Source organism: Vulpes vulpes, chromosome 11 (assembly GCF_048418805.1).
Source record: "Vulpes vulpes isolate BD-2025 chromosome 11, VulVul3, whole genome shotgun sequence".
NCBI classification, from domain to species: Eukaryota; Metazoa; Chordata; class Mammalia; order Carnivora; family Canidae; genus Vulpes; species Vulpes vulpes.
The window spans coordinates 54437083-54463695 of record NC_132790.1 but is presented as its reverse complement, the minus strand read 5'-3'; the positions used below and the strand labels follow the sequence as shown (position 1 = coordinate 54463695).

Below are 26613 nucleotides of genomic sequence, written 5' to 3'. Positions count from 1 at the left end.
GCGGCCTAGAAGTCTGCGTTTTCACCGGTCCTCCAGGGGATGAGAAAGTCAAAGGGGCGCTGTGATCCGCTCGGGCCGCTCGTGGCTTGCAGGCCGCCAGCTCCTCGCCAGCGCGCCGTGGAGCGCGGGAGCCCGGGAGCCCGGGAGCCCGGTGAGGCGGGGCAGAGCGCAGGGGCGGCGCCCACCCGGGGCGACCTCCTCGCGCCCGCAGCTTCGCCCCGACGGCCGCTGGGTGCGCAAGGGCGGCAGCACGGGGCGGGCCGAGGCCGCTGTCCCCGCCTCCCGGGCCTGGGGCTCGCCGCGTCGCGCCGTGCTCCGCTTCCCCGCGGCCGGGCCCCTTCCTCCCTTCCTCTCTGCGGCCGGGCGCGATGGAGAGGGCGCGCGGGGCGGCCGCCGCGCTGCTGGTGCTGCTGTGCGCGGGCTGTGTGCCGCGCGGCGGGCGCGCCCAGTACGAGCGCTACAGCTTCCGCAGCTTCCCGCGGGACGAGCTGATGCCGCTCGAGTCGGCCTACCGCCACGCGCTGGACCAGTACGGCGGCGAGCGCTGGGCGGAGAGCGTGGGCTACCTGGAGATCAGCCTGCGGCTGCACCGCCTGCTCCGCGACAGCGAGGCCTTCTGCCACCGCAACTGCAGCGCGGTGCCCCCGGCCCGGGCCGAAACCCAGCCCCAGCCCGAGCCCGAGCCCGAGCCCGAGCCCGAGCCCGCCGGCCTCGCCCGCTACCCCGAGCTGCGCCTCTTCAGGGGCCTGCTGCGCCGCGCGCACTGCCTCAAGCGCTGCAAGCAGGGCCTGCCCGCCTTCCGCCAGTCGCAGCCCAGCCGCGAAGTGCTGGCCGACTTCCAGCGCCGCGAGCCCTACAAGTTCCTGCAGTTCGCCTACTTCAAGGCAAGTCCGCCCGCCCGCCCCGCCCCGCCCCGCCCCCGGGCCCGCCCAGGCCCCGCCCCCGCCCAGGCCCCGCCCCAGGCTCGCGCCCCGCCCCCGCCCCGGCCCCGCCCCCAGGCCCGCGCCCCGCCCCCCCGGCCCCGCCCCCAGGCCCGGGCCCGCCCTCCGGGCCTGCGCCCCCGCCCTCCGTCCCGGGCGGCCTCGTACCGTCTGTCACCATCCCGCCTGTCCCCAACGGGCCTTGTCAAAGACGCCTCCAAATCCTGTCCCCCCTCCTTCATCTTAAATAGGGATCAAAGTACTTTATTCTGGGACAGACAGGACGTTCGCGGAACTCCCAGGCACCCAACAAGGCCTGCTACGTTTTACCTGTTGCTTGAAGACAGACTCCCTAAAACTCCTTTTTCTCGAGGAAGTGGCGACTTTCAGTAGTAAGACGCGAGGAGGCCCGAGTTGCCGGCCAGCTCCGACTAAGAAGGAGACCGAGGCCGGGCCAGGGCGGGGCTCCTGGAGCACACCCCCTGCCTGGAAGGGCCGGGCCGGCCCCGGGACTCCTCGGGTTGGCGCCCTCCGCTCTCTCCTCTAGGATTTGACACGATTGTCTCCCTCCTTCCTCGTGGCTGCCTGAATTCTGTGACTGCTGGCTAAAAATAGCACAAATTGCAGTTCTTCATCCTTGGAGTCCTTTCTCCTGGGACCCGCAAGTTTTAAGAACGGGCTGAATTCCCTGTTAGTGGATGAAGTGACTTCAACTTGGCGGGTCTTCACCACGTCATGCCAAGAAAGCCCTCTCAAAGTCCATTTTCTATTTTATAACGATTTAAAGGAATATGCTGCATTTAGTTTAATGACTACAAAAATAGATTCATAAAAAAAATTCATAGTATATTCCTGACTCTGGAGGTAGAAGTTGTTTTGTTTTTAAGCGTTTCTTTGAGTTTTGGGACTGCAGGATCTGTGTTTCATATTTCTGAAACAGCCACCTCATGTTGCATTCATAAGAGCAATAAAATAGCACAAACCTCTAAGTAGGTGAAAAGCTGAGTTATTCCCGTGCTTACACTTTTATATAAAGTGTTGGCTTTCTGAATGTTTGTCCTGGCAATAAAAAAAAAAAAAATCTTAAAATAGAACCAGGGGATAAAATTAATAAAGCTTTAGGACATTGAAAAATGATGGCTGGCTCATAAAAGCACTATATTTTAGGCAAAAAAATGACTCATTTAATTTTTTGTGTAGCTTTTTGAGTCATATAATTAAGGGGGAAATGTTTTATTTTTAAAACTGGAGAATAGTAGAAGCTGATTTCTTTTATCTACAGATGAATTTGAAACAAGTGATATGGGGGGGGCGGGGCAAGAGTATTTTCCTTTAATGCGACTAGAAGGTGAAGGTTTTCTCCTTCATTATGGTGTCTTCAAAGTTTAGGATGGTCACAGCTATTCTTCAAAACCTTTTATAAAGGTCTCATAACAATCACTTAAGTCAGTAAAATACCATCTGTCTTGGTATTTTGAGATCTCTTAAAGGACAGGAAAGGTTAAGGATTTTTATTAGCAAGCCAGAATCTTCTCTTAGTTAGTCCAACTGAAAGTCACTGAAGAAGTGATCTTAGGTGATCTTAGGTGGTGTTACTGTATGTTTTTTTTTTCCCGATATTTCAATGTTTACATTTTCTCTTCTGATATTTAGATGTTTACATTTTCTCTTCTTTTTTAAAAAACATTTTATTTATTTATTCACAATAGACACACAGAGAGAGGCAGAGACCTAGGCAGAAGGAGAAGCAGACTCCTTGTGAGGAGCCAGATGCGGAACTTGATCCCTGGACCTGGGATCACACCCTGAGCCAAGCTCAGATGCTCAACCACTGAGCCACTCGGGCACCTGAAAGGTGGTTATTTACAAAGACTAGTTAGGGTGGGTGTGTCTCCCTACCCCTGGGCCAGAAAGAGCGTGGAAGAGGACAGTTCCAGGAAACAGGAAGGAGGGAGACTCTGGAGAGGGCTACCTCGAGAGGAGCTGTGACTGTCAGTCAAGCTGACTGGCAGCCCACGGTGGCTAAAGGAAGGGAGGCAGAAGACTATGTAACCCAACTTTACCCCCTTGCTTCCCTTCAGGCTCCCACTGGGGCTTCTTACTTGTGAACCCCATCGGAAGCTGGAGAGCAACAGAGTGCAAGTCTTGATGGGCCATGGAAGTCACTGAGCCCTCAGCTGGAAGCACTGTGTTGAAATACAGGGTTATTTGAAGGACTGAGCATTCTTGTTTAGCAAAAATCGCAGCTCATCCTCCATTGAGTAGATCTCTTTCTTTGTTGTACTCAGGCGAATAATCTTCCTAAAGCCATTGCTGCCGCTCATACCTTTCTACTGAAGCATCCTGATGACGAAATGATGAAGAGAAATATGGCGTATTACAAGAGCTTGCCTGATGCTGAGGACTACATTAAGGACTTGGAAACCAAGTCATACGAGGTACATCTGGGTTTTTACATAGCAGGTAGTTGCAGTGTGAGTGGCTGAGAAAGCGGGTCTTGATGAACAGCTCTTGTCATCTTAGGACCTCTAACGATTTTTGATATCCTTGATGAATATTATGACAATGGAAATGATTGACTTCTTAGCACAAAGTTGACCCATTTGAGAATGAGATTTTACTTCCCATGATGTTCTTAAAGCCATCTTTCTTTTAAATGCTGTATTTTAGAAATAAGGTCATTTGGGGGTACCTGGGTGGCTCAGTCATCCAACTCTTGATTTCAGCTCAGGTCAAGGTCTCAGAGTTGTGAGATCAAGCCCCACCCACATCAGTCTCCTTGCTCAGCGGGGAGTCTGCTTGGGATTCTCTGCCTCCCTCTCCCTCTGCTCCTCCCCTTAGCTCCTGCTTTCTCTCTCTAAAATAAATAAATGAACCTTAAAAAAAAAAAATAAGGTCCTTTGATAATTTAGTTTTAAGATTGAGGAATAAGGGCAGCCCTGGTGGCTCAGCGGTTTAGCGCCGTCTTCAGCCCAAGGAGTGATCCTGGAGTCCTGGGATTGAGTCCCACGTTGGGCTCCCTGCATGGAACCTGCTTCTCCCTCTGGCTGTGTCTCTGCCTCTCTCTCTCTCTCTCTCTCTCTCTCTCTCTGTGTGTCTCTCATGAATAAGCAAATAAAATCTTAAAAAAAAATAAGAGAGGAATAAACTCATGTCTTGGATATCCTCTGTCCCCTATATGTATTGAGGTAGAAAAGGAATTGAAGGGCTTGGAGGACTGCTTTGACAAATTAGAGGCTACTGAAATCTGTGAATCTGCCAAAAGGAGTCTGATGGCAATGAATGAGGAAGAGTCGAACTCCTTTCAGCACTTACTGTTGTCCAGACCTATCTAGCTTGGGTGCCATGGGGCATGTGTACCAAGGAAGGGCAGGGCAGGGTTGAAAACAGATGTGTTGAAAGTGTCCATGGAGAGCTGGTAGATTCCAACCAAAGCCTGACTGTAGGGCTACCTATAGTGTGACCAGACTGGAAGTTCACTGTTTCATTGGTGGTGACCCTCAAATATAGTGTGCAGAGTCTCTATTCTGGTGGCCCTTCAGTTTTCCAGGGAAGAATTCTCCATCCCTTCTTGCCTTTTTCAGGACTCGGGAAGTGTTGTGCTTGTCCTGAGTGTCTGAGAGCCAGTCTGGGAAGAGGGGAGGGGGCCTCACAGCTGAGCCAGAGACTTCACCTGCTTTTTGGTTCTTGGCCCTGTGCCTCAACACCCACTCTGCTGTGTCTGATCCCTGACCCTCCAGCCCTCCATAGATAGAGGCTCTGGAATCAATCACCAGTTTCTGGTGAGGAGCAGTTTTGGGAAGTGGGATCCCTTGGGTGGACAGGTCGGTGTGCGAGGAAACACGGTGCTCCGACAGCCCAGTTCAGACTTTCAGCCCTGTTCTCTATTCCATGCCTAGCACCAGTCTCTGTGGTCACTAGTGCCCACAAAGCACAGGTGTGTGATGTAGTGTAGTGTGCGTGAGGGGTGTGTCACTTCCCCGCCAGATCCTCTTCTGTGATAATTTGGCTTTCTGTCCTTCCAAAAGTTGTTGCAATGTCTTGTCTGTTGCTTTCCTTTTCTGTTCTCCTGTGAAAAGGATTTCTGCCTTTTTACCTTTTTCACTGAGGTTTTCACTGGGCTTGGGAAGCAGAGCTGAGAGCCCAAGGTCAGTGTGCTGTGCCTAACTGCATGTGGCTAGCCCATTCTCTCCCTCCTTGGAGTCCTGCTGGCTGTGGTGGGGCTGCCCTTCCACGTGCCCACGGGTTCCTTCTCCATGTGTGGTTTTCTTCTAGCTGCCTGCAGTGGCTGCTCGTTTGCCCAGCCTCTAGGCCAATAGTTCAGTTCGCTGCTTTCCTTATTTCCAGGGGCTACCACCTGCTCGGGAATTTTAGGGAGATCACCCTCTTTACCTGACCCCTGAAGCCTGGTGAAAAGTTCAGGTCTGAGGGGTGGTCCTTAGACACCCCCATTTTGGAGCAACTGAAAAAACAACTCTAAATGGAATGTGCCATATTTCCAGTCCTGCCCTGGACCTTCCATGTTTTCAGGGTCGCGCATGTACCCAAGATCTCTGCTTATTTCTTGTGACACCAAGCAGCTTCCTCAGCCTTAGTTATTTCTCTCTCTGGTCCTGTCAACAATTAGCAGAAATTCTCTGAAGTTTCTACCACCTGGCACATGGCCACCCTCCCCAGGTAACTAGTACTGATGCACAGCATGCCTATTTTATACTTAACCGTTGGGGGAAGAGTATCTGCCACCTGCTCTCAAGCGTCTATCTTTTCTCTGCTTCAATTTTAAAAATCAGCTGTATTGAGGCATAACTTATTTAAAATTTATCTACCAGTTTTAAGTGTATAATTTAATGACTTTGGTCAAGGCATGCAATTGTGTAACTTCCACCATAATAACAATATAGAATATTTATATCTCACCTAAAATGTTCCCTTAGGCCCCTTTCCAGTCAAAACTGTGTCCCAAGCACTGACCTCTGGCAGCTACTTCCCTGGTTTCTGGCACTATGGTTTTTGTTTTTTTTCTTGATTTGAGTTTAATTTTATTATCAAGCATCTCCTACTTTTTGAATGAAATAAGAAGCGTACCATTGTATATAGGTTAGAAAAAGCTAGATGTGTCAGTTCCCGCTTGGTTTCATATTTAATGAAGGGTCAGTATGGTTTTCTTGGAATTAATGAGAGTGGAACTGCATGATGGTCTGGCTCTTTTTGGTTGGACAGCCTGCCTGCTCATGTGCGAGCTTCACCCGCTTCTCCGTGCTTTCCAGAGCCTGTTTATCCGAGCAGTGCGAGCCTACAATGGTGAGAACTGGAGGACGTCTGTCACTGACATGGAGCTGGCCCTTCCCGATTTCTTCAAAGCCTTTTACGAGTGTCTTGCAGCCTGCGAGGGCTCCAGGGAGATCAAGGACTTCAAGGACTTCTACCTTTCCATTGCAGGTTGGTGGCATGTTGTGTTCTACGCATACATGGGACAGCTGCCCTGGGGCACCTGCGTGCCTTCCCAGTGGCTTGGGTGACCTCCCAGGAACTTTTGAGCTTCAGTGTGAGTGGCTGGCTGGGTAGGTAATACGTACCCTTGACTCAGTAGGGCCTTCTGGCAAAATACCTGAGTACCATGTTCAAGCACAGGCCTGGAAGGGGGATCTACCAGATCAGCCCTGCTCGGTTATAGGCTTTTGGAAAAATAAAAATGGGTTGAAGAGCAACCCATGTTCAAGAGAACATGACTCATGTTCTATAAATAGTTACTGGTTTCGCCACCCTGAAGGGTGCAGTCCAGTGGTGTGTAGTACTTGTACATTGGTGTACAGCCATCACCACCGTTCATCTCCACCACTCATCACTGCATCTTCCCCAACAGACATTCTGTACCCACTGAACACCAGCTCCCCATTCTTCCCGCAGCCCCTGACAACCACCACTCAACTTTCCGTCTCTGTGAATTGGATTATTCCAGGTACCTTGGATAAGTAGAATCCTATAGTATTTGTCCTCTTGTGACTGACTTTTTCACTTAGCATGATGTCCCCAAGCCTCACAAATGGATTGTCCCTTAAATCTCTTTTCATCCATAGAATTAGATGTTTTTCCCCTGGCTATTGAATAAACTGGATCATTTGCTCTGTAGAGATTCCTATAGTCTGGATTTTGCTGATTTTATCCCTTCATCCTCTGTTCTCTGTGTTTCTTATAACTTGGTAGCTGAATGTAGAGGCTTGATCAAGCTCAGGTTTGATTTTCTTTCTTTGTGTAGGTTGGGGCACAGGACTACTTCCTAGTTGGTGCTCAGTTCTGGTGTCAAAAGGCACAGGATGTCTGGTCATCTCTTTCTCTGTAATGTCGGCAGCTGCTGGTGCTCATGCTGGACCTCACATGGCCCCTGTTAGCCAGTGTTCTGCTGCTGAGAGGTCCTTCCTTCTAGCATCCCTTCTTGCCTATGTCAGGAAGTACTCCTTACACTCAGACTAAAGGAGGGGTACATAAAGGGTGCTTACCTGGAGCTGAAGTGTTTTGACTATAGATAAAAGGCAGTTATTAAAAAAGGTAACATTTATTATGCTCTAACTAGATGCCAGGCCCTGTCCTATGCTTTTTATGGGTATTATCTCAATTTTACCATCCTGTGAGAAAGGTACTAGCTTTCTCCCCATTTTACAGCTGGGAAAGTTGAAGCTTAGAGAGCTTAAGTACTATGCTGATAGTCCTCAGGGGGAAGGGCCGGGATTTGAAACCGGGCAGTCTTGACCGTAGGCTCTTCCCTCTCACCTCCAGTGAAATAGTCTCTCCTCATGGATTACGTTGGACTTAATCTCATCCTTTATTTTCTTTTCTTTTCAAATAGGTAACATATATGCACATAGTGAAAGACACAAAAGGATATTCTGTAAAAAATAAGTCAAGGTCCTGACTTGAAGATAGATGGTACACATACATGAAGATACCTCAGGATGGATTAATTTATAGAAATGTGGGTGAAGGTGAACCCCCAGGGGACAAAATGGTACCCTGGGGCTACTAGTAGCTGAATTATTATCTTTTCTAGGCTGAAGGGGAGGAAGGAGTTGCAGGCAGTTAGAAGGAAGTCTTACTTCTATCCACATCTCTTTTACCCATTCCACTCACCCCAAAGATAACCATTTTTATTAGCTTCTGGCTTATACCTCTAAAAGTTTTTTTTTTTTTTGACATAAAATAAGCAAAGATCACTTTATCTTTGATATGCCTAAGATATGTATCTATAGCTGTATTTTTATATGTAGATAGATAATTTAGGAATCTATTTAATTTAAAATTTTTATTTTAAAATAATTTTTTATTTTAATTTTTAATTTTTTAAAAAAGATTTTATTTATTTATTCATGAAAGACACACAGAGAGAGGCAGAAACACAGGCAGAGGAAGAAGCAGGCTCCATGCAGGGAGCCCATTGTGGGATTCAATCCCAGGACCCCGGGATCATGACCTGAGTCAAAGATGATGCTCAACCACTGAGTCACCCAAGTGCCCCTTAATTTTTAATTTTTAAATAATTCCAAATGTATAGGGAGGCAGCAAGAGTAGTATAAAACTCTTATAAACTCATTACCCAGATTCACCAATTTTTCACACCGATTATGCCACATTTACATTATCATTCTCTCTGTAACTGTGTGTATGATTATTATTTTTATTTCAAAACCGCTTGAGAGTATGTTGCATACATCATGACCCTTTACCCCATAATAGTTCAGTATATTTCCTAAGAATAACAATATTTTGTATAATAACTGTAACTACAATAGTTATTAAATTCAGCAACTTAATATTGATGTAATACTTTTATCCAGTCTATAGTTTATATTCTAGTTTTGCCAATTATTCCAATAATGTCCTCTAGCAACTTTTTCTTTCTTAGTACAGTCCAGTCCAATACCACGTTTCCTATTTATTTGTCATTTTTCTTTAGTGTTCTTTAATCTCGAACAGTTCCTTGGCCTTTGTTTTTATGCCACTGATTTTTTAAAAAAATTTTTATTTATGATAGTCACACAGAGAGAAAGAGAGAGGCAGAGACATAGGCAGAGGGAGAAGCAGGCTCCATGCACCAGGAGCCCGACGTGGGATTTGATCCCGGGTCTCCAGGATCGCGCCCTGGGCCAAAGGCAGGCGCCAAACCGCTGCGCCACCCAGGGATCCCTGCCATTGATTTTTTTTTATGCCATTGATATTTTTTTAGAATATAGGCCTGTCACTTTCTAGAATATTCCTCAATTTGGGTTTTTATTACATTCAGGTTGTGCATCTTTGGCTGGAATACTACAGAAGTATGCTTCTCAGGGTATCCAGATGTGCATGGTGTCTGTTTGCCCCTTACCAGTGATGTTAATTTTTAGGCATTTGGTTAAGGTAATTTCCTGTTTCTAGCTTCTCTGCAATACTGTTTTTCCTTTTGATATTAATAAATAATTTGTGAAGAGATACTTGAAGACTAGGACAATTTGCTGTTCATCAAACTCTATCTCCACTCCTTCCCATACTACCACACACATATTGATTTAGCATATATTGAAGATTCTTGCCTGATTTTTTCCCCCATAAAGGTTGTGTGTGTGTGTGTGTGTGTGTGTGTGTGTGTGTATATATATATAAAATATATATATATTATGTATATATATAATAAGTAGACATAAGATATGTCTATTTTTTCTGTATTTTTATGTTTGTTTCTTTCCTAGTGAATAGGTACCATACTTTATACACTGTTCTGTCTCTTGCTTTTTCCACTTAGCCATATATCCTAACTAGCACATAGAGATAGTCATTCTTTTTTATTGCTACTGAGTATTCCACTGAGGGGTGGGGAAAATGATGCAGTGCAGTTTATTCAACTCTTGGACATTTGGTTGGTGCCAGTCTTTTGCTATTACATGTAATACTGCAATCAGAAACTTTAGGCTTTTTTTTTTTTTTTTAACTAAGTGGGGAGGTATGTTTTCAAAGTGGGATTGATATATAACATAAGTGGGATTGATAGTTCAAAGAGTAAATGTCTCTGTAAATTATTTAGTATTTTATTTTATTTAAGATTTCATTTATTTATTCTTGAGAGACAGAGAGAGAGGCAGTGACACAAGCAGAGGGAGAAGCAGGCTCCATGCTGGGAGCCTGACATGGGACTCGATCCTGGGTCTCCAGGATCACACCCTGGGCCGAAGGTGGCACTAAATCGCTGAGCCACCTGGGCTGCCCTATTTAGTATTTTAAATTACCATTTTGTATTCCTAGCAAAAATGTGTGAGAGTGCCTGTCCTCTACAGTTTTGCTGACAAAATGTATACCATCGTCTTGGAGCCTTTTGCTGTGAGCTGCATGAAGGGAGAAAAGGCAGGGGGCCAAGGATCATATGGGAGGATTTTAGGGACCAATCCCCAAAGTGGTAGAAGTAGCATTCATCTGTTGTTGCAGTCCACGTTTCATTGACACAACTAGTTATATGGCATCAGCCCCACTGCAAGGGAGGCTGGGAACTGAAGCCTTTGACATCTTTCTCTATTTTGATATTTAGGCCTATCTATTCTCTTTTCAAGGTTGTACAGATTCTGTTGTTTGTATGTACCATAATTGATTAATCACTATCCTGTTGATGGGCATTTAGGCTATTTCCAACTCTGTTTGGTGTTGCAAACAGTGCTTATGTGTGCCTGTGTCTAGAGAAAATTTCCTAGAAGTGCCAGAGGATATGTGCATTTTAACGTTTGATGCATTTTGCCAAATTGCTATCTAAAAAAAGTGTTCCTGTTTTGCTTCTTCCAACAGAATATGAGAGTATAAGTTTCACCATTTTCTTCTTAACACTGACTGTTATCAAATTTTAAAAATTTTGCTGATTTAAGTGGCAGGTGGTAGCTACACTTGTGGTGAGCATGGCATAACATATATACTCGTTGAATCACTATGTTGTACACCTGAAACTAATGCAACATGTGTGTCAAGCTACTTCAACAAAACAGGGTTTTTTTGTCTTTTTTTTTTTTTTTTTTTTTTGCCAACTTAGCAGTTTAACATATTTTAAGTGGGATTGTGTTTCTTAATCACAAATGAGGTTTAACATCTTTTCACAATGTTTATTAGCCATTTTTACTGTTTCTTTTCTTTGGCCATCTTTATAATGGGTGTCTGTCTTTCTCTTACTGAATTTCAGTAACTTTGTATATTAAAGATTTTAGTCCTTTTATCACAAGAGTTGCAATATTTTACCTTTATCATCTTTGCCTCTTACCTGGATCATTGAGGGGGGCAGTAGTAGTATAAGAAACTAATCAATGTACTGCTCTGAAAATTTGTGTGTATTGTTTCAGATCATTATGTAGAAGTCCTGGAATGCAAAATACAGTGTGAAAAGAACCTCACCCCGGTTATAGGAGGCTATCCAGTGGAGAAATTCGTGGCCACCATGTATCATTATTTGCAGTTTGCTTATTATAAATGTAAGTAATTATCTTCTACAACATCTTGGGCAAGATCCTTAATCCTCCTAAGGCTCAGCCTCCCATCTGTAAAAAATAGGGATAATAACTCTTACCTCTGGTTGTTGAGAGAATCTGTCAAGGTTGTGTTGATAGCCCTGGTGCTGTGCTTTGCACAAAAAGGCAGCAAGGCCTGGTGATTCAGGGCATGAACCCTGGAGCTGGACTGCCTGGGTTTAAATTTCATCTTCATCACTTACTAACTGCTCCGTGCCTCAGTTTCCTCATCTGTAAATTAGACATAATTGTACTAACCTCATGAGATTGTCATGAGGATGAAGTGAGTTGATATGTGGGGAATGCTTAGGGTATTCATACCCCAGTACATGGCATTATCTCCTCCCTATCATTAGCCTTACCATCCAGACTGAGTTTTATTCCATTTGGTCCTCCTTGGACCTGAAATTCGAGTTAATGGATCAGAACATTCCAAGGAGTCAAAGGGAAACAAATGTTAAGAGAGAGAAAGTCATTCAGAGTTCAGACTTCAGAGTATATCTCTTTGCCTTTTCCTTCTCTTCCTATAAGTGACATTGCCAAGTGCCACTCATCTGAGTGGCAGGTGCCTCAGTGCAGTGGTGAGTGCAGGAGGATCCTTCCCACTCAGGAGTGGGTGGTCCTGGGGATTCAGGGATGTGTTGTTGGGAGTGACTGGTTGACCTTGGCACCCACAACCCTCCTTCTCCACTGTGGCTGTTTTGTTCTGTGTGGAGTCCTCTCCTCTTACAATAGCCACCTGCCTTTTCCTCTCACCTCCCCTCTTTAGGATACACTGAAAGATTTGCCTGCTGAAGGTTAAAAAAGGGACAAAAAAGAAAAAATATTTTTTCTTCTCTATGTATATATAATATTTTTATTTATTTAAAAAATTTATTTATTTATTCAGTCATGAGAGACTGAGAGAGGCAGAGACATAGGCAGAGGGAGAAGCAGGCTCACCATGGGGAGTCTGATGTGGGACTTGATCCAAGGACCCCGAGATCTTGACCTGAGCCAAAGGCAGACACTCAACCACTGAGCCCCCCAGGTGCCCCTATATATATAATTCTAAATTTTGCTAATCAGGATTGTTTCTGAGAAGGCTCTGTAGCAGTCACTTACACCAGAGCTTAATGAGTGAAGGAACTTGCCTCTTTCAGCAGTGAATCTATTATTGCAACAGTCTGAACCTCACCTAAGGATGCAATGAGATATCCTGCAATGAGATCAACAGGAGGGAGAGGTGTGTCTTCAACAGGTGTCCTTCCTCTTGCACAGAGGGCAGGGGTGAATTTTTGTTTGCCACTGTAATCCTGGCACCAACTCTTAGGCAAAAGATTATTGAGCATAGAAGACAAGAAGCCTCCTCCTCCTCCTCCTCCTCCTCCTCCTCCTCCTTCTTCTTCTTCTTCTTCTTCTTTTTTGAGACAGAGAGGGAGTGAGCTGGGAGCTGGGTAGAGGGGCAGAGGAAAAGAGATACTCCCAAGCAGGCTCCATGCTGAGGCTCCTCTTCCTGTAAGTGACATTGCCAAGTGCCACTTGTTAATAAGCATGGAGCCTGACATGGGGCTCAATCCTATCATCCCAAGATCATAACCTGAGCTGAAATCAAGAGTCAGATCCCCAGCAACTGAGCCACCCAGGTGCCCCAAGTCTTATTCTATACAATCTAGGAACACCCTTTCACATGAGACACACTAAGCTCATAGAGGGTCCCCAGCAAATATTGATTTGGCTGCATTCTAGTGTCAAGGGGACAGGTCTCACTAGCAGTGTTTTTGCTTTTGAAGAGCCCTCCTTTTTATTTTTTATGTATGTATGTATATATGTATGTATTTTTATTGGAGTTCAATTTGCAAACATATAGCATAACACCCAGTGCTCATCCCATCAAGTGCCCCCCTCAGTGCCTATCACCCAGTCACACCCCCCCTGCCCACCTCCCTTTCTACCACCCCTTGTTCGTTTCCCAGAGATAAGAGTCTCTCATGTTCTGTCTTCCTCTCTTATATTTCCCACTCATTTTCTCTCCTTTCCCCTTTATTCCCTTTCACTATTTTTTATATTCCTCAAATGAATGAGACCATATGTTTGTCCTTCTCCGATTGACTCATTTCACTCAGCATAATACCCTCCAGTTCCATCCACATTGAAGCAAATGGTGGGTATTTGTCGTTTCTAATGGCTGAGGAATATTCCATTGTATACATAGACCACATCTTCTTTATCCATCATCTTTGGATGGACACCGAGGCTCCTTCCACAGTTTGGCTATTGTGGACATTGCTGCTAGAAACATCGGGGTGCAGGTGTCCCGGCGTTTCATTGCATCTGTATCTTTGGGATAAATCCCCAGCAGTGCAATTGCTAGGTCGTAGAGCCCTCTTTTTTAGTATTAGTGATTGATTAGTGCTTTCCTTCAAAAAGACTCCTAGTACAAGCTTGTTACAGCAAACATTTCAGAGATATACAGAGAAACATCCAAAGCAAACCACCCATTTGCATCCCTCCCTTCCCCCAAATTCCAGTATTAACTATTTGCTTACATTCAGCCACACTTGGAAGAACCCTGTTTTAATGAGAATTATGGAAATTATGTACATTTAACAAACTTAATTCTGGAAATTTAAAAGTATACATTAGAGAGATGGTATAATAAATTGTAGTATGCCCAAACCGAACTTCAACTTTTATCAACACTTTGCCAATCTTGGATTCACAGTTTAGAAGTTTTCTGTTGGGGCACCTGGGTGACTTAGTTGGTTAAGCATCTGCTTTTGGTTCAGGTCATGATCCCAGGGTCTTGGGATCGGGCTCCCTTAGGGGCTCCCTACTCGGTGGGGAGCCTACTTCTCCCTTTTCCTCTGCCCTTCCACACCTCTCGCTTGTGCTGTTTCCTGCTCTCTCCACCTCCCTCTTTCAAATAAATAAAATATTTAAGAAAAATTAAGTTTTCCGTGGATGAAAACATAAGCTAGTGTTGTTGTTGTTTTGAGTAAGCGGATGTTTTTATCTCATTTTCACGAAAACCTGTGTTGGCACCTTCCTGAGCTAGGCCCCGTGTTGGACTCTGAAACTTGGGGAATTATCCGTCAGGTGTTCTAGCCCTCTGAGCTGCTTCTGTGTGCTCAAAGCCAGAACACTGGGAGTTTAGAGGTGTTTCAGATACTTCCAGGCTCTGGCAGCTTACTGGTCCTTGGAATCCTCACATACTCTGAAAATCGCTCTGCATATGGAGACTGTGGCAATGACTTAACACCAGTAGAACAAAACCTCTAGCTCTGCTGGCTGCTTCGCAGAAAATCTTTGCTTTCTGAGTTTTAGATAAACAGTATGAGTAATATTTACTTCTTGAAATTAGCTTCCTGCAAGTTGGGCCTGTTGTGAACTCTGTCTAGATTATCTACCACACTGAATTTTTTGAGGGCGAGGGCAGATGTTATTTATACTCAAACCCCAGCCTCATTGGCCTTGAAATAAGTACCTCCCCCTGCCTTGTAGACCTTGTGAATAACATGTGTCCTTCAGTGATCGTTTTAAGGTTGTGGTTACAGCAGACACCCACTGGGTGGCACAATGTATTCATGCCCGCATTTTGGTCACCCTGGCCAACCAGACCTTTAGCAAAGGTAGTGGTTTGTAAATTGGAGTGTCCTGTGCCAGCATATATACAGGGGCTTGTGGTTTATCACTTCTTTCCCCTTGCCCACTCCACCCCCAAAACAAATCCCAACCCCTGCAGATCCCCTATGCTGGAAGTGCCACCATAGATGGGGCAACTCTAAGGAAGGATGCTACAAGTGGGAACCCCAGTTTCCAGGAGATGGCAACACCAAGTGACTTCAGATTTCTTCCAGCCCAGAAGGCCCACCATCTTTTGGGTTTTCTAGGTTTAGTTAGCTTTAGGCAGGCTGCCTGGATCTGGGGATTGTGGTGTCATCCAGGGGGGACCCAGGACATCCTCCCTACCTCCTTACCTCCCTACCTCCCTCAGCCCCAGGACAGTCCAGGCCTTGAGACCCAGCCTTCCCAGCTCAGGTCAGCGGAGCCTCAAGTAGAATATAGCAGACATTTCTGCAAAGGCATCTGCCTAATGAGGAACTTCTGTGTTTCAAAACTGCTCCCAGGCTGCCGTGGAGACCCAGCCTGTGACCTGCTCACCCAGGCAGGCTTCTGGTGCGTCACAAGCTTTCCCAACCAGGGGTGTGGAGAAGAGGCTTGCCCATGGATATTTCCTTTAGGAAGCTGTGTTGGCGATGGGAATTTCAGGGCACGGTTTGCTGATTCCTGTTCTCTTTTCTCCCCGGCCTCAGTGAACGACCTGAAGAACGCAGCCCCCTGTGCGGTCAGCTACCTGCTCTTTGACCACAACGACAAGGTCATGCAGCAGAACCTGGTGTATTACCAGTACCACAGGGACAAGTGGAGCCTCTCGGACGAGCATTTCCAGCCCAGACCAGTAGGTGCCTGGGCGCTGGGCATCATGTTTGCGGGCCTCCTCTTCATTCTCACTTTCAGGGGACTACTTGGAATGCATGAAAGGAAATCCTTTTTTTCCTGGGTTTTTGTTGTTGTTTTTTGTTTTGTTTTTGTCTTTTAATATTTTACTGCTCTGTTCTGATTCCCAAATCAGTAAAAACTACAAATTTCAAACATTACGAAAATGTTTTACAAACAAAGTGAAATTCATTCGAAATCCCAAACCTTTTCTTTACCCCTTGCCTTATAGCTATGTATTTGCTCATATATACAGCATGTATTTATTTATCTATATATCAGCATGTACAGAAACAGGGTCATACTTTACCTTCTGTCGTGCACCTTGCTTGTCTTCTCAACAATTCATCATGAACGTTTTTCATGTCACACTCATACACCTGCTTGTTTTTTAACACCTCCAAGGTAGATTCATTTATGGATGGGCCATCATTTAATTCACTTGATGGACAAGCTCAGCTTTTCATGTGTTGTCACTGAATTCAGGGATTATGTATTACTTTTTTTTTTTTTTAAGATTTTATTTTCTATTCATGAGAGATACAGAGAGGCAGAGACACAGGCAGAGGGAGAAGCAGGCTCCATGCAGAGAGCCCAACATGGTACTCGATCCCGGGACTCCAGGATCACGCCCTGGGCCAAAGGCAGGGGCTAAACCCCTGAGCCACCCAGGCATCCCTATGTATTACTTTTAAAAGACCTTTTCTAGTTAGTCTTTGCCCTTAACTTGTATTTTCTTTTTTTTTTTTTTTAAGATTTTATTTATTTATTCATGAGAGATACAGAGAGAGGCAGAGACATGGGCAGAGGGAGAAGCAGTCTCCCTTGCAGGGAGCCTGATGCAGGACTCGATCCTAGGACCCTGGGATCATGACCTGAGCCAAAGGCAGATGCTCAATCACTGAGCCACCCAGGCTTCCCTTAGCTTGTATTTTCATTGGGATTTTTTATATGCTGCCCTAGTTTGCCATATATAGGTTTTCCTTCATACCTCATTCCCCTGCCAACACACACACACAATCTCTCTCTCTCTCTCTCTCTCTATTTGTGTCTCTTTCACTCACTTGGGGCTGGCCACTCTTTTTTAATTGAGATATGATTCACAGAGAGTAAAATTCATGCCTTTAAAATGTACAATTTATTGGTTTCCAGTAGGTTGACAGAGTTGTACAATCATGACCACCATCCAATTTTAAACATTTGCATCACCCCCTAAAGAAATCCATACCCTGTTCCCCCCTCCTCCCAGTTCTGACATCAAAGGGTTGGTCATAGAAACTGTTCTGTTTTTGTCTGAACAGGAAGCAGTTCAGTTCTTTAACGTGACTACACTCCAGAAAGAGTTGTATGACTTTGCTAAGGAAAATATAATGGATGATGATGAGGTAAGTTTTCATGTTTAGCACATGTCTGGCCAAGAGAAAATATTACTCACATCTTTGCAGAAATCACCTGAAGGCCAAGTCATCCCTGAAACAGAAGGGGACCTTGAGAAATACAGTTTCTGTAGGCATTTTAAGAAAAATCAGAGCACTGGCAGGGGGACACAGCTTTCTTTTTTTTTTTTAATAATAAATTTATTTTTTATTGGTGTTCAATTTGCCAACATATAGAATAACACCCAGTGCTCATCCTGTCAAGTGCCCCCTTCAGTGCCCATCACCCATTCACCCCCACCCCCCGCCCTCCTCCCCTTCCACCACCCCTAGTTCCTTTCCCAGAGTTAGGAGTCTTTATGTTCTGTCTCTCTTTCTGATATTTCCTACCCATTTCTTCTCCCTTCCCTTCTATTCCCTTTCACTATTATTTATATTCCCCAAATGAATGAGACCATATAATGTTTGTCCTTCTCCGATTGACTTACTTCACTCAGCATAATACCCTCCAGTTCCATCCACATTGAAGCAAATGGTGGGTATTTGTCGTTTCTAATGGCTGAGGAATATTCCATTGTATACATAGACCACATCTTCTTTATTCATTCATCTTTCGATGGACACCGAGGCTCCTTCCACAGTTTGGCTATTGTGGACATTGCTGCTAGAAACATCGGGGTGCAGGTGTCCCAGTGTTTCACTGCATCTGTATCTTTGGGGTAAATCCCCAACAGTGCAATTGCTGGGTCATAAAGCAGGTCTATTTTTAACTCTTTGAGGAACCTCCACACAGTTTTCCAGAGTGGCTGCACCAGTTCACATTCCCACCAACAGTGTACGAGGGTTCCCTTTTCTCCGCATCCTCTCCAACATTTGTGGTTTCCTGCCTTGTTAATTTTCTCCATTCTCACTGATGTGAGGTGGTATCTCGTTGTGGTTTTGGTTTGTATTTCCCTGATGGCAAGTGATGCAGAGCATTTTCTCATGTACGTGTTGGCCATGTCTATGTCTTCCTCTGTGAGATTTCTGTTCATGTCTTTTGCCCATTTCATGATTGGATTGTTTGTTTCTTTGGTGTTGAGTTTAATAAGTTCTTTATAGATCTTGGAAACTAGCCCTTTATCTGATACGTCATTTGCAAATATCTTCTCCCATTCTGTAGGTTGTCTTTTCGTTTTGTTGACTGTATCCTTTGCTGTGCAAAAGCTTCTTATCTTGATGAAGTCCCAATAGTTCATTTTTGCTTTTGTTTCTTTTGCCTTCGTGGATGTATCTTGCAAGAAGTTACTGTGGCTGAGTTCCAAAAGGGTGTTGCCTGTGTTCTCCTCTAGGATTTTGATGGAATCTTGTCTCACATTTAGATCTTTCGTCCATTTTGAGTTTATCTTTGTGTATGGTGCAGGAGAGTGGTCTAGTTTCATTCTTCTGCATGTGGATGTCCAGTTTTCCCAGCACCATTTATTGAAGAGACTGTCTTTCTTCCAATGGATAGTCTTTCCTCCTTTATCGAATATTAGTTGACCATAAAGTTCAGGGTCCACTTCTGGGTTCTCTATTCTGTTCCATTGATCTATGTGTCTGTTTATGTGCCAGTACCACACTGTCTTGATGACCACAGCTTTGTAGTACAACCTGAAACTGGCATTGTGATGCCCCCCGCTATGGTTTTCTTTTTTAAAATTCCCCTGGCTATTCGGGGTCTTTTCTGATTCCACACAAATCTTAAAATAATTTGTTCTAACTCTCTGAAGAAAGTCCATGGTATTTTGATAGGGATTGCAGTAAACGGGACACAGCTTTCTAGGAAACCCAGGTCATTAGCACCACGTTTCCTGACAGTGAATATAGAGGAACCCATCATAGAAGTCATCCAGTGATCATTTTTTAACTTTATAAAGTCATAGTGGATTTTCAATGACTCAGTGCCCTGAAAACACTTGGAAAGCCTCATTCATCCCAGGTTTTCTGGGATATTATTATCAATCTCTTTTTTTCTTTTTCTTTTTGTAAATTCGGTCCTTGCTGTCAGTCATTTTATCATTCTCTGAGATTGCTTGAATTCCTGATTCCTATTCAGCTGTCTCTCTTTTTTTTTTTTTTAAGTTTTTATTTATTTAAGAAATCTCTACAGCCAGTGTGGGGCTTGATCTCATGACCCTGAGTCCAGTCACATGCTCCTCTTACTAAGCCAGCCGGGCTCCCCTCAGCTGATTCCTTTTCTGACAAAGACTCCACTGCTGATGGAGCAGTCATTTTGGGGTGGGGCAGCCTAGTCACAGGATAGTCCTTATTACGGGTAGTATTTAGAGAGATGTGTTTGAAACAAACCAGAACCTGCTTCCTGAGGCAACTAGGGACTTGCCAGCTTTTAGAGCTTGTTCTGACCTGACCCCTTACTTCATAGATGAAGGGCCTGGGGGACAGTAAAGTTCTATGAGCTGCTAGACCAGACTTAGAGGCCCTGAGACTCCAGGTTTTCTCTTTCACTGCCCTGCTTTTTGGTGAAGGACTTCTAAATAAGATATTATCTTGGAAAAAAAAAAAGATATTATCTTGGAATTTGTTTTCCATGCTCAAATCTGCATGGGGTGGACTCATCACTAGCATGTGCTAAATTTCCCAGGGCTTTGGTTTTCTGCCTATAAAATGGAACTAATAATGTTGACCTCGCGGGGTTGGGGAAATGAAGTACCATGTTGCATGTGGAAGTGCTTTATAGACTAAGAGGGGGTCATTGTGCTCGTGAGTCTTAGGTTGTGTTAAGAAGGAAAGCCTGAGATAAAGTCACAAGGATGCTGCAAAGGAAGGAGTGCTGGCTACATAGAAGTTTGGCTGCTCTCATTTGGAAAGTAGAGAAAAATGTATTTAGAAAAAGGAAGAGTTGAGTTCCTAATAATCCAGAGCAAGCCACTATTGCTATTTTGGTATATATACTTCCAATGTTTCCTGTACATCTTCCAAAATGTATTCATAATAAACCCATCTATAATAGATACCATGGCTATTCCACTTAATATTGTAATATGAGAAAGTACCCTTGTTATGTTTTTCTAGAACAGATTTATTGAAATATTATTCACACACCATAAATTCTCCTTTTTAAAGTACACAATATAGTGGATTTTAGTATACTCACAAGTTGTGCATCCATCACTTCTAATTTTAGGGCATTTTTATCACCCCCAAAAGAAATTGCAAACCTGTTAGTAGTCATTCCCCATTCCTTCTTCTCTGCCAACCTCTCCCTCACCTCTGTCCCCACCCCCTGGCAACTACTAATCTACTTTCTGTCTCTGGATTTGTCTGTTCTGGGCATTTCATATAAGTGGAATCTTATGCTAAGTGGTTTTCTATGACTAGCTTCTTTCACTGAGCATAATGTTTCCAGGTTCAACTATGTTGTAATATATGTTATGTTACATGTAAAATTCCCTTTTATTGCTGAATAATATTCCACTGTACATATATATCACATTTTGTTTACCGGCTCCTCTGTTGATGGACATTTGTACTGGGTTGTTTCCACTTTTTTGACTACTTTGAATAATGATGCTATATGAACATTTGTGTACATGTTTTTGTTTGGACAAAAGTTTTTAATTCTCTTAAATACCAAGAGAGTATATATGTGGAAATGGTCATACAGTAGCTCTGCAGTTAACTTGTTGGGGAATTCCAGACTGTTTTCCAAACTGACTGCACCATTTTGCATTCCCACCAGTGATGTATGAAATTTCCAACTTGCCATATCTTTGTCTGCACTCATTGGTGTTTGTCTTTTTTATTTTAGCCATTCTAGTAGATGTGAAGTAGTATTTCATTGCAGTTTTGATTTTCATTTCCCTAATGACCAATGATGTCGAGTATTTTTTCATATGTTTAATAGCCATTTGTATATCATCTTTGGAGAGATGTCTAGTCTATTCAAATTCTTTATCCAGTTTTTTAAATTGGGTTTCTTGTCTTTATTGTTGAAGTGTAAGAGTTCCTAATGTATTCTGGTTATAAGTCCTCTGGCAGATATATGAATTACAAATATTTTCTTGCAATCTGTGGGTTGTCTTTTCATTTTCTTAATGGTGTCTTGAAGCATAGGAGTTTTAAATTTTGATGAGGTCCAATGTATCTTTTTTTTCTTTTTTGTTTGTGTTTTTGGTATCAATATCTAAGAAACTATCACTTACTCCAAGATCATGAAAATTTACTCCTACTTTTTAAGATTTCTATAATTTTAAGACTTTTTTAAAAAAGATTTTTTTTTTGTTTGAGAGAGAGAGTGCACAAGCAAGGGAAAGGTAGAAGGAGAGAGAAGCAGACTCCCTACTGAGCAAAGAGCGTGATGTAGGGCTCCATCCCAGGATCCTGGCATCATGACCTGAGCCAAAGGTAGATGCTTAACCAGCTGCCCCCAGGTGCCCCAATTTTAAGACTTTAGATCTACAATCTATTTTGACTTAATTTGACATATGATGTGAGGTAGGGGTTCAGTTTCATTCTTTTATATATTGATATCCAATTTCCCAGCACCATTTGTTGAAAAGATTTTCTTTTCCATTGAATTGTCTTGGCACTCTGACCATAAATGCAAGGGTTTATATCTAGACACTGAATTCTAACTCATTGATCCAGATTTCTATCCTGATGCCAGTACTACACTGTCTTGAATACTGTAGCTTTGTACTACATCTTGAAATTGAAAGTGCGAGTGTTCTAACTTCATTCTTCTTCTAGATTATTTTGGCTATTCTGGATCCCTTGCATTTCCATATAAACAATAGGATCAGTTTGCCAATTTCTACAAAAGGCTGCTGGGATTTTTTATAGGAATTGTGCTAAATCTGAAGATCCTTTAGATAGTATTGACATCTTAACAGTATTAAGTCTTCTGATCCATTAACATGGGATATCTTTCTATTTCTTTAGGTTTTCTGTAATTTCCTTCAATAATATTTTCTTAAATTTCATTATTCTTGATGCTGTTGCAAATGGAATTTTTTCATTTTTATTATTCAATTGTTCATTGCTAGAATATAGAAATACAATTGATTCTGTGTATTAATATTGTAATTCTGCAAATTTGTTGAACTTGTTTATTCTAACAGTTGTTTGGGTATATGTGTCTGTGTGTGTGAGTGTGTGTGTCTATTGCTTAGGAGTTTCTATATGCAAGATCATGTTATTTATGAATAGAGGTGATTTTACTTCTCTTCCAATCTGGATGACATTTTTTTTTTTTTTTTTTTTTGCTAATTGCCCTGACTAAAACCTCCAGTAAAATGTCAAATAGAAATAGATAGACATCCTTGTTTTGTTCCCAATCTTGTTCAGTTTTGTGTTAGCATTAAGAGTGCTGCTAGCTGTGGGGTTTTTTTGTAGATGACCTTTGTCAAGTTGAGAAAGTTCCCCTTCTATTCTTAGTTTGTCAAATATTTTTATCATGAAGTGGTGTTGAATTTTGTCATTTGCTTTCTTCTGCATCTATTGAGAAGATTGTGTAGTTTTTGTTAACCTTGTTTGTTAATGTTTATTATAAAAATTATTTTTTAATGATTCCATGGTAGGGATTTTTTAAAGTAAAGTTTTTTGTTTTTATAGGTTTTTAGGTTGTTTCCAATTTTTTGCTTTCACAAATAACATCACTGTGACTAAATTGGTTACCTTTTTTCTGGTCATTTCCTTAGAATAAATTCCCATGGGTGGAATTCCTGGGTCTAAGACTATCAACATTTTTTTAAAAGATTTTATTTATTTATTCATGAGATACAGAGAGAGAGAGAAAGAGAGAGAGAGAAAGAGAGAGAGAGGGAGAGAGGGAGGCAGAAACACAGGAGGAGGGAGAAACAGGCTCCACGCAGGGAGCCCGATATGGGACTCAATCCCGGGTCTCCAGGATCACTCACCGGGCCGAAGACGGCACTAAACCGCTGAGGGACCTGGGCTGACCAGACTATCAACATTTTGAAGGCTTTTGATGTACAAAGACAATATGTTTAGAAAAAGTCATAGATATTATTACAAGAGAACTTTTACTTATTTGGTAAGGCTTTGTCATGTCACAGATGAGGAAATAAATTCAGAAAGGTAGAGTGACTTGCTCAAAGTTAGCTAGTTAGTAATTACCCATTAAACACCAGGCTTATTCTTGGCTTTTGTATTCTTGGACTTGACACTGTCAAGATAAAAAAAGGAGCCTGTTGGAAATCCTGGAAGTAATTAACTTATTAGTCAAAGCTCTAAAATTGTGAAAGAATTAATCCATCTCTAAAGAACAAGCTATTTTCTTTCCTATATAATATCAAATTATGGCAAGTAATTATTTGAAATAAAGTATAATCAATATAATAAAGTTCTTAGTTTAATCTTTAAAATTTCCAAAGGACAAAATACTACATTGAAACAAAACAATATGATTTAGCTACTGAAGTTAGGGGCATTCTCCTTCATTATCTTTCTGGGGTTGCAATATGTTCTTAGAGCTCCTGAAAGTTTGCACACTGATTAAAAATTTTGCAGATGCTTATTATGATTTCAGAAACTTATGAAACAGGCTGAAATAGATGCTTCAAGTTTTAGGTTCTGATGGTTTTCTTAGGGAAGGTCTAAAAATATAGATTTAATTTGCAGGATTGATTTATTGAGGGAGTGCTCTCAGGTAGGACAGACGTGAGGTTCAAGGGAAGGAGCCATGAATATATATGGTCTCAGCTGGAGTCAAGCTTAGCCTGATCCCATGGGACCTCTGGAGCATGAATTGTACCACAGAGCTCTGTGTGCATTTTGTAGGCAGCCTATCATTCTCTCCTTGGTTGTTGGCAGCCTAGAGAAGTTGGTGTGTAAACTTCCTGGTGGGGCTGCTCCTTTTGGTTAAGGTCAATTGTCCAGAGAAGGGGCAGCTATCAGCCATCAGCAACTAACACCCCCAGCATCTGGGGATAGATCTGAGAAGGTAGATCTGAGCTAGGCTGTCAGTGCCTCCACTATAACAGGCCACAGAGGGGATTATGTTTCTTTCCTCTGTATCACCTTGAGTACCTATTAGTGTGCTAAGAGCAAACAATACCATCATCCATGTCACAGCAGCCACACAGTAGGAAACAGTAACTCTGGGAACAGCTGTCATGACCATACGTATAATCCCTTTACTATATTTTCCTTTTGGAGTCCCAAAAGCAAGTGAAGAACATTGTTTTTTCAATCAGTAATCTTCCACTTACATAATCTCAGGGATGACATGATAGAATTATTTGATGAAAATAATAAGCCACCCCCTCTTTACATCTCATGTACTTGGGAGATTTCCCAACTATTCTCGGATGCTGAGATTTTATAACAAGGAAGCGTGTTAAAATATCAAAAAGAAAAAAAAAAGAAAAAAAAATATCAAAAAGAGCAAATAGACTCTTGGACTGTGATGGCGACCTCTGTGAAGGAAGCCAAGCTTTAGCAGGGGGCTGATTACTATCAGTGGGGCTGACCCTCATGGGAGTGTGACTTGGCCTCCTTGGTGATTCACTGATTTTTGGCAGTAAAGAGAATGGGTGTCATCAGCTGGGCCCAGGTGTGTTGTGAGAGAAAAGTCAATACAGAGAAGGAAATCAGAAAGTGTGTTGAATTATTTCAGGTTGAGGCTTAAGTCTGATTGCAGAAGGAGGGAGCAGGTGGGCTCCGGGTCCTGACAGTGGGCAAGTGGGTCCCACTCTACCCAAGAAAATGTCTTGTAAAGGGAGTACCTGCTTGAGCCACACTAGCACTATGCACATATACTATCAAAATCCTTCTTCCTTTCGCAGGTTTCCCACCTTCTGCGTGCTAGGTCCTCTGGAAGAAAAGCAACTTAGGTCTTGGTCCTTGAAAAGCTCATGGTCTACTGATCAAGGCAGAAAGGGAACAGATAGAGTGTTCTTGTGGAATAACTGCTAAGGGGTGGGCGATGCCAGAAAAGGGGGCACTAAAAAGGTCTTTCAGAGGGTGGCTGGATTGCCCCCTTCCCTCAGGCCATCTGTGGGGGTTCCTGAGCACTTGACTCCATATTCACATGGAGTGGAAACCAGGTCCCTCCCAGGGGTGAGTCAGGTCCTCTGGGCCCAAGCACAGTGGGGGGCAGCCCATGCAGGCAGTTGGCAGTGGCGCCTTAGAGATAGTCTCTGCTTACTAGCACTCTCAAAGTCAGATAGCCCACTTAACAGAAGTGTCCTGTTGTCTCTTACAGGGAGAGGTTCTGGAATATGTGGATGATCTCTTGGAGCTGGAGGAGACTGGCTAGTCCACAGCAAAGATGTGTCCCTTGATGTTCAGGAGACCCAGATTGTTCGTCTTCCTTTCCCCAGTACCCCACGTGGTTGATACCTCAAAACATTCTATTTACTCTGTGAAGTGAAAGAGAAGCCTCATCTCTCACTACATCCAATAAGGGGTGAGCCTGCCTCCTCCATGACTACACCTGCCTCCCCATGGTCTTCCCATGTTCACACCTGCCTTCTCCTCATTCACACCTGCCTTTCTCACCATTTTGGCTGGAAGGACAGACTTCCATTTTTTCCCCCAGAAAATCACTATCATTTTTTTAATAAGAAAAATACTCCTAAAATTAGCTCTTCCAGATTTTAGACCCCATTATCCCCATGCCCTGATCCAAGAAAAACTGTGGAAAACAAAGGCCAAACTTCTCCACACCTTAGGACAGCCTATATGTGGTCTGACCTGCACCATTTCTAGCACCCACTGAAAGGCAAGTTGGGTAGATAGTGCAGACTACAGAAATATGGATTTTTGCCCAGCACTTCTACATCTCCAAAGTCTTTTTTTTTTTCCAAAGTCTTAAAATGGTTGGTCGGCCCCCCTTGGGGACAATTGTCAGTTACAAGTCTCAGAGTTGGGAATGGAAGAAAGCAGAGGGAGTCTAGTTTCATTCATTTTTTCAATAAATATTTATTGAGTACCTACTACTCACTGGAAATACTGCACAGAATGACAGAAAAAAAAAAAAAAAACCCTTCCTCTGGAGCCTACATCCTATAAGGAGAGACAGACAACAAATAAATAAGAATAAATATATACAAACTATCAATAGTAATAATTTCTATGGAGAAAAATAAAGCAGGGAAATGAGTATGGAAGTCTGGAGAAGAGCCTACAGTTTTAAATAGGATGGTCAGGGAAGACTTCACTGAGAAGGTGATATCAAAGTAGAGACTTTAGGGATGCAAGTCTCAGGGAAAAGCATTCCAGGCAGAGGGAACCGCATAAGCAATGCTATACAGTGAGAACATGCTCAGTGTGGTGAGGGAATAGCAAAGAGGCCATGGAGAGGAGTGGGCAAGGGGAAGAATGGAA

At 43.2% G+C, this 26613-nt stretch overlaps 1 protein-coding gene across 1 annotated transcript; it reads left to right on the top strand.

The window, feature by feature from the left end:
- The first annotated feature begins 41 nt into the window (after positions 1 to 41).
- Positions 42 to 26343, top strand: CRTAP (cartilage associated protein). The gene is made up of 7 exons (XM_026016435.2): positions 42 to 884; positions 3209 to 3358; positions 6188 to 6359; positions 11261 to 11389; positions 15721 to 15866; positions 17206 to 17289; positions 25490 to 26343. The coding sequence occupies exons 1-7, from the start codon at positions 369 to 371 to the stop codon at positions 25541 to 25543; spliced, it is 1251 nt and encodes a 416-aa protein (XP_025872220.1). The 5' UTR covers positions 42 to 368; the 3' UTR covers positions 25544 to 26343.
- Positions 26344 to 26613: the final 270 nt, after the last annotated feature.

Bases quoted from the DNA above. Each gene is read 5' to 3' on its own strand.
- CRTAP (XM_026016435.2), top strand. From the start codon at position 369: ATGGAGAGGGCGCGCGGGGCGGCCGCCGCGCTGCTGGTGCTGCTGTGC. The intron at 885-3,208 runs GCAAGTCCGCCC...TGTTGTACTCAG, and splicing joins TGCAGTTCGCCTACTTCAAG to GCGAATAATCTTCCTAAAGC. The intron at 17,290-25,489 runs GTAAGTTTTCAT...TGTCTCTTACAG, and splicing joins ATATAATGGATGATGATGAG to GGAGAGGTTCTGGAATATGT.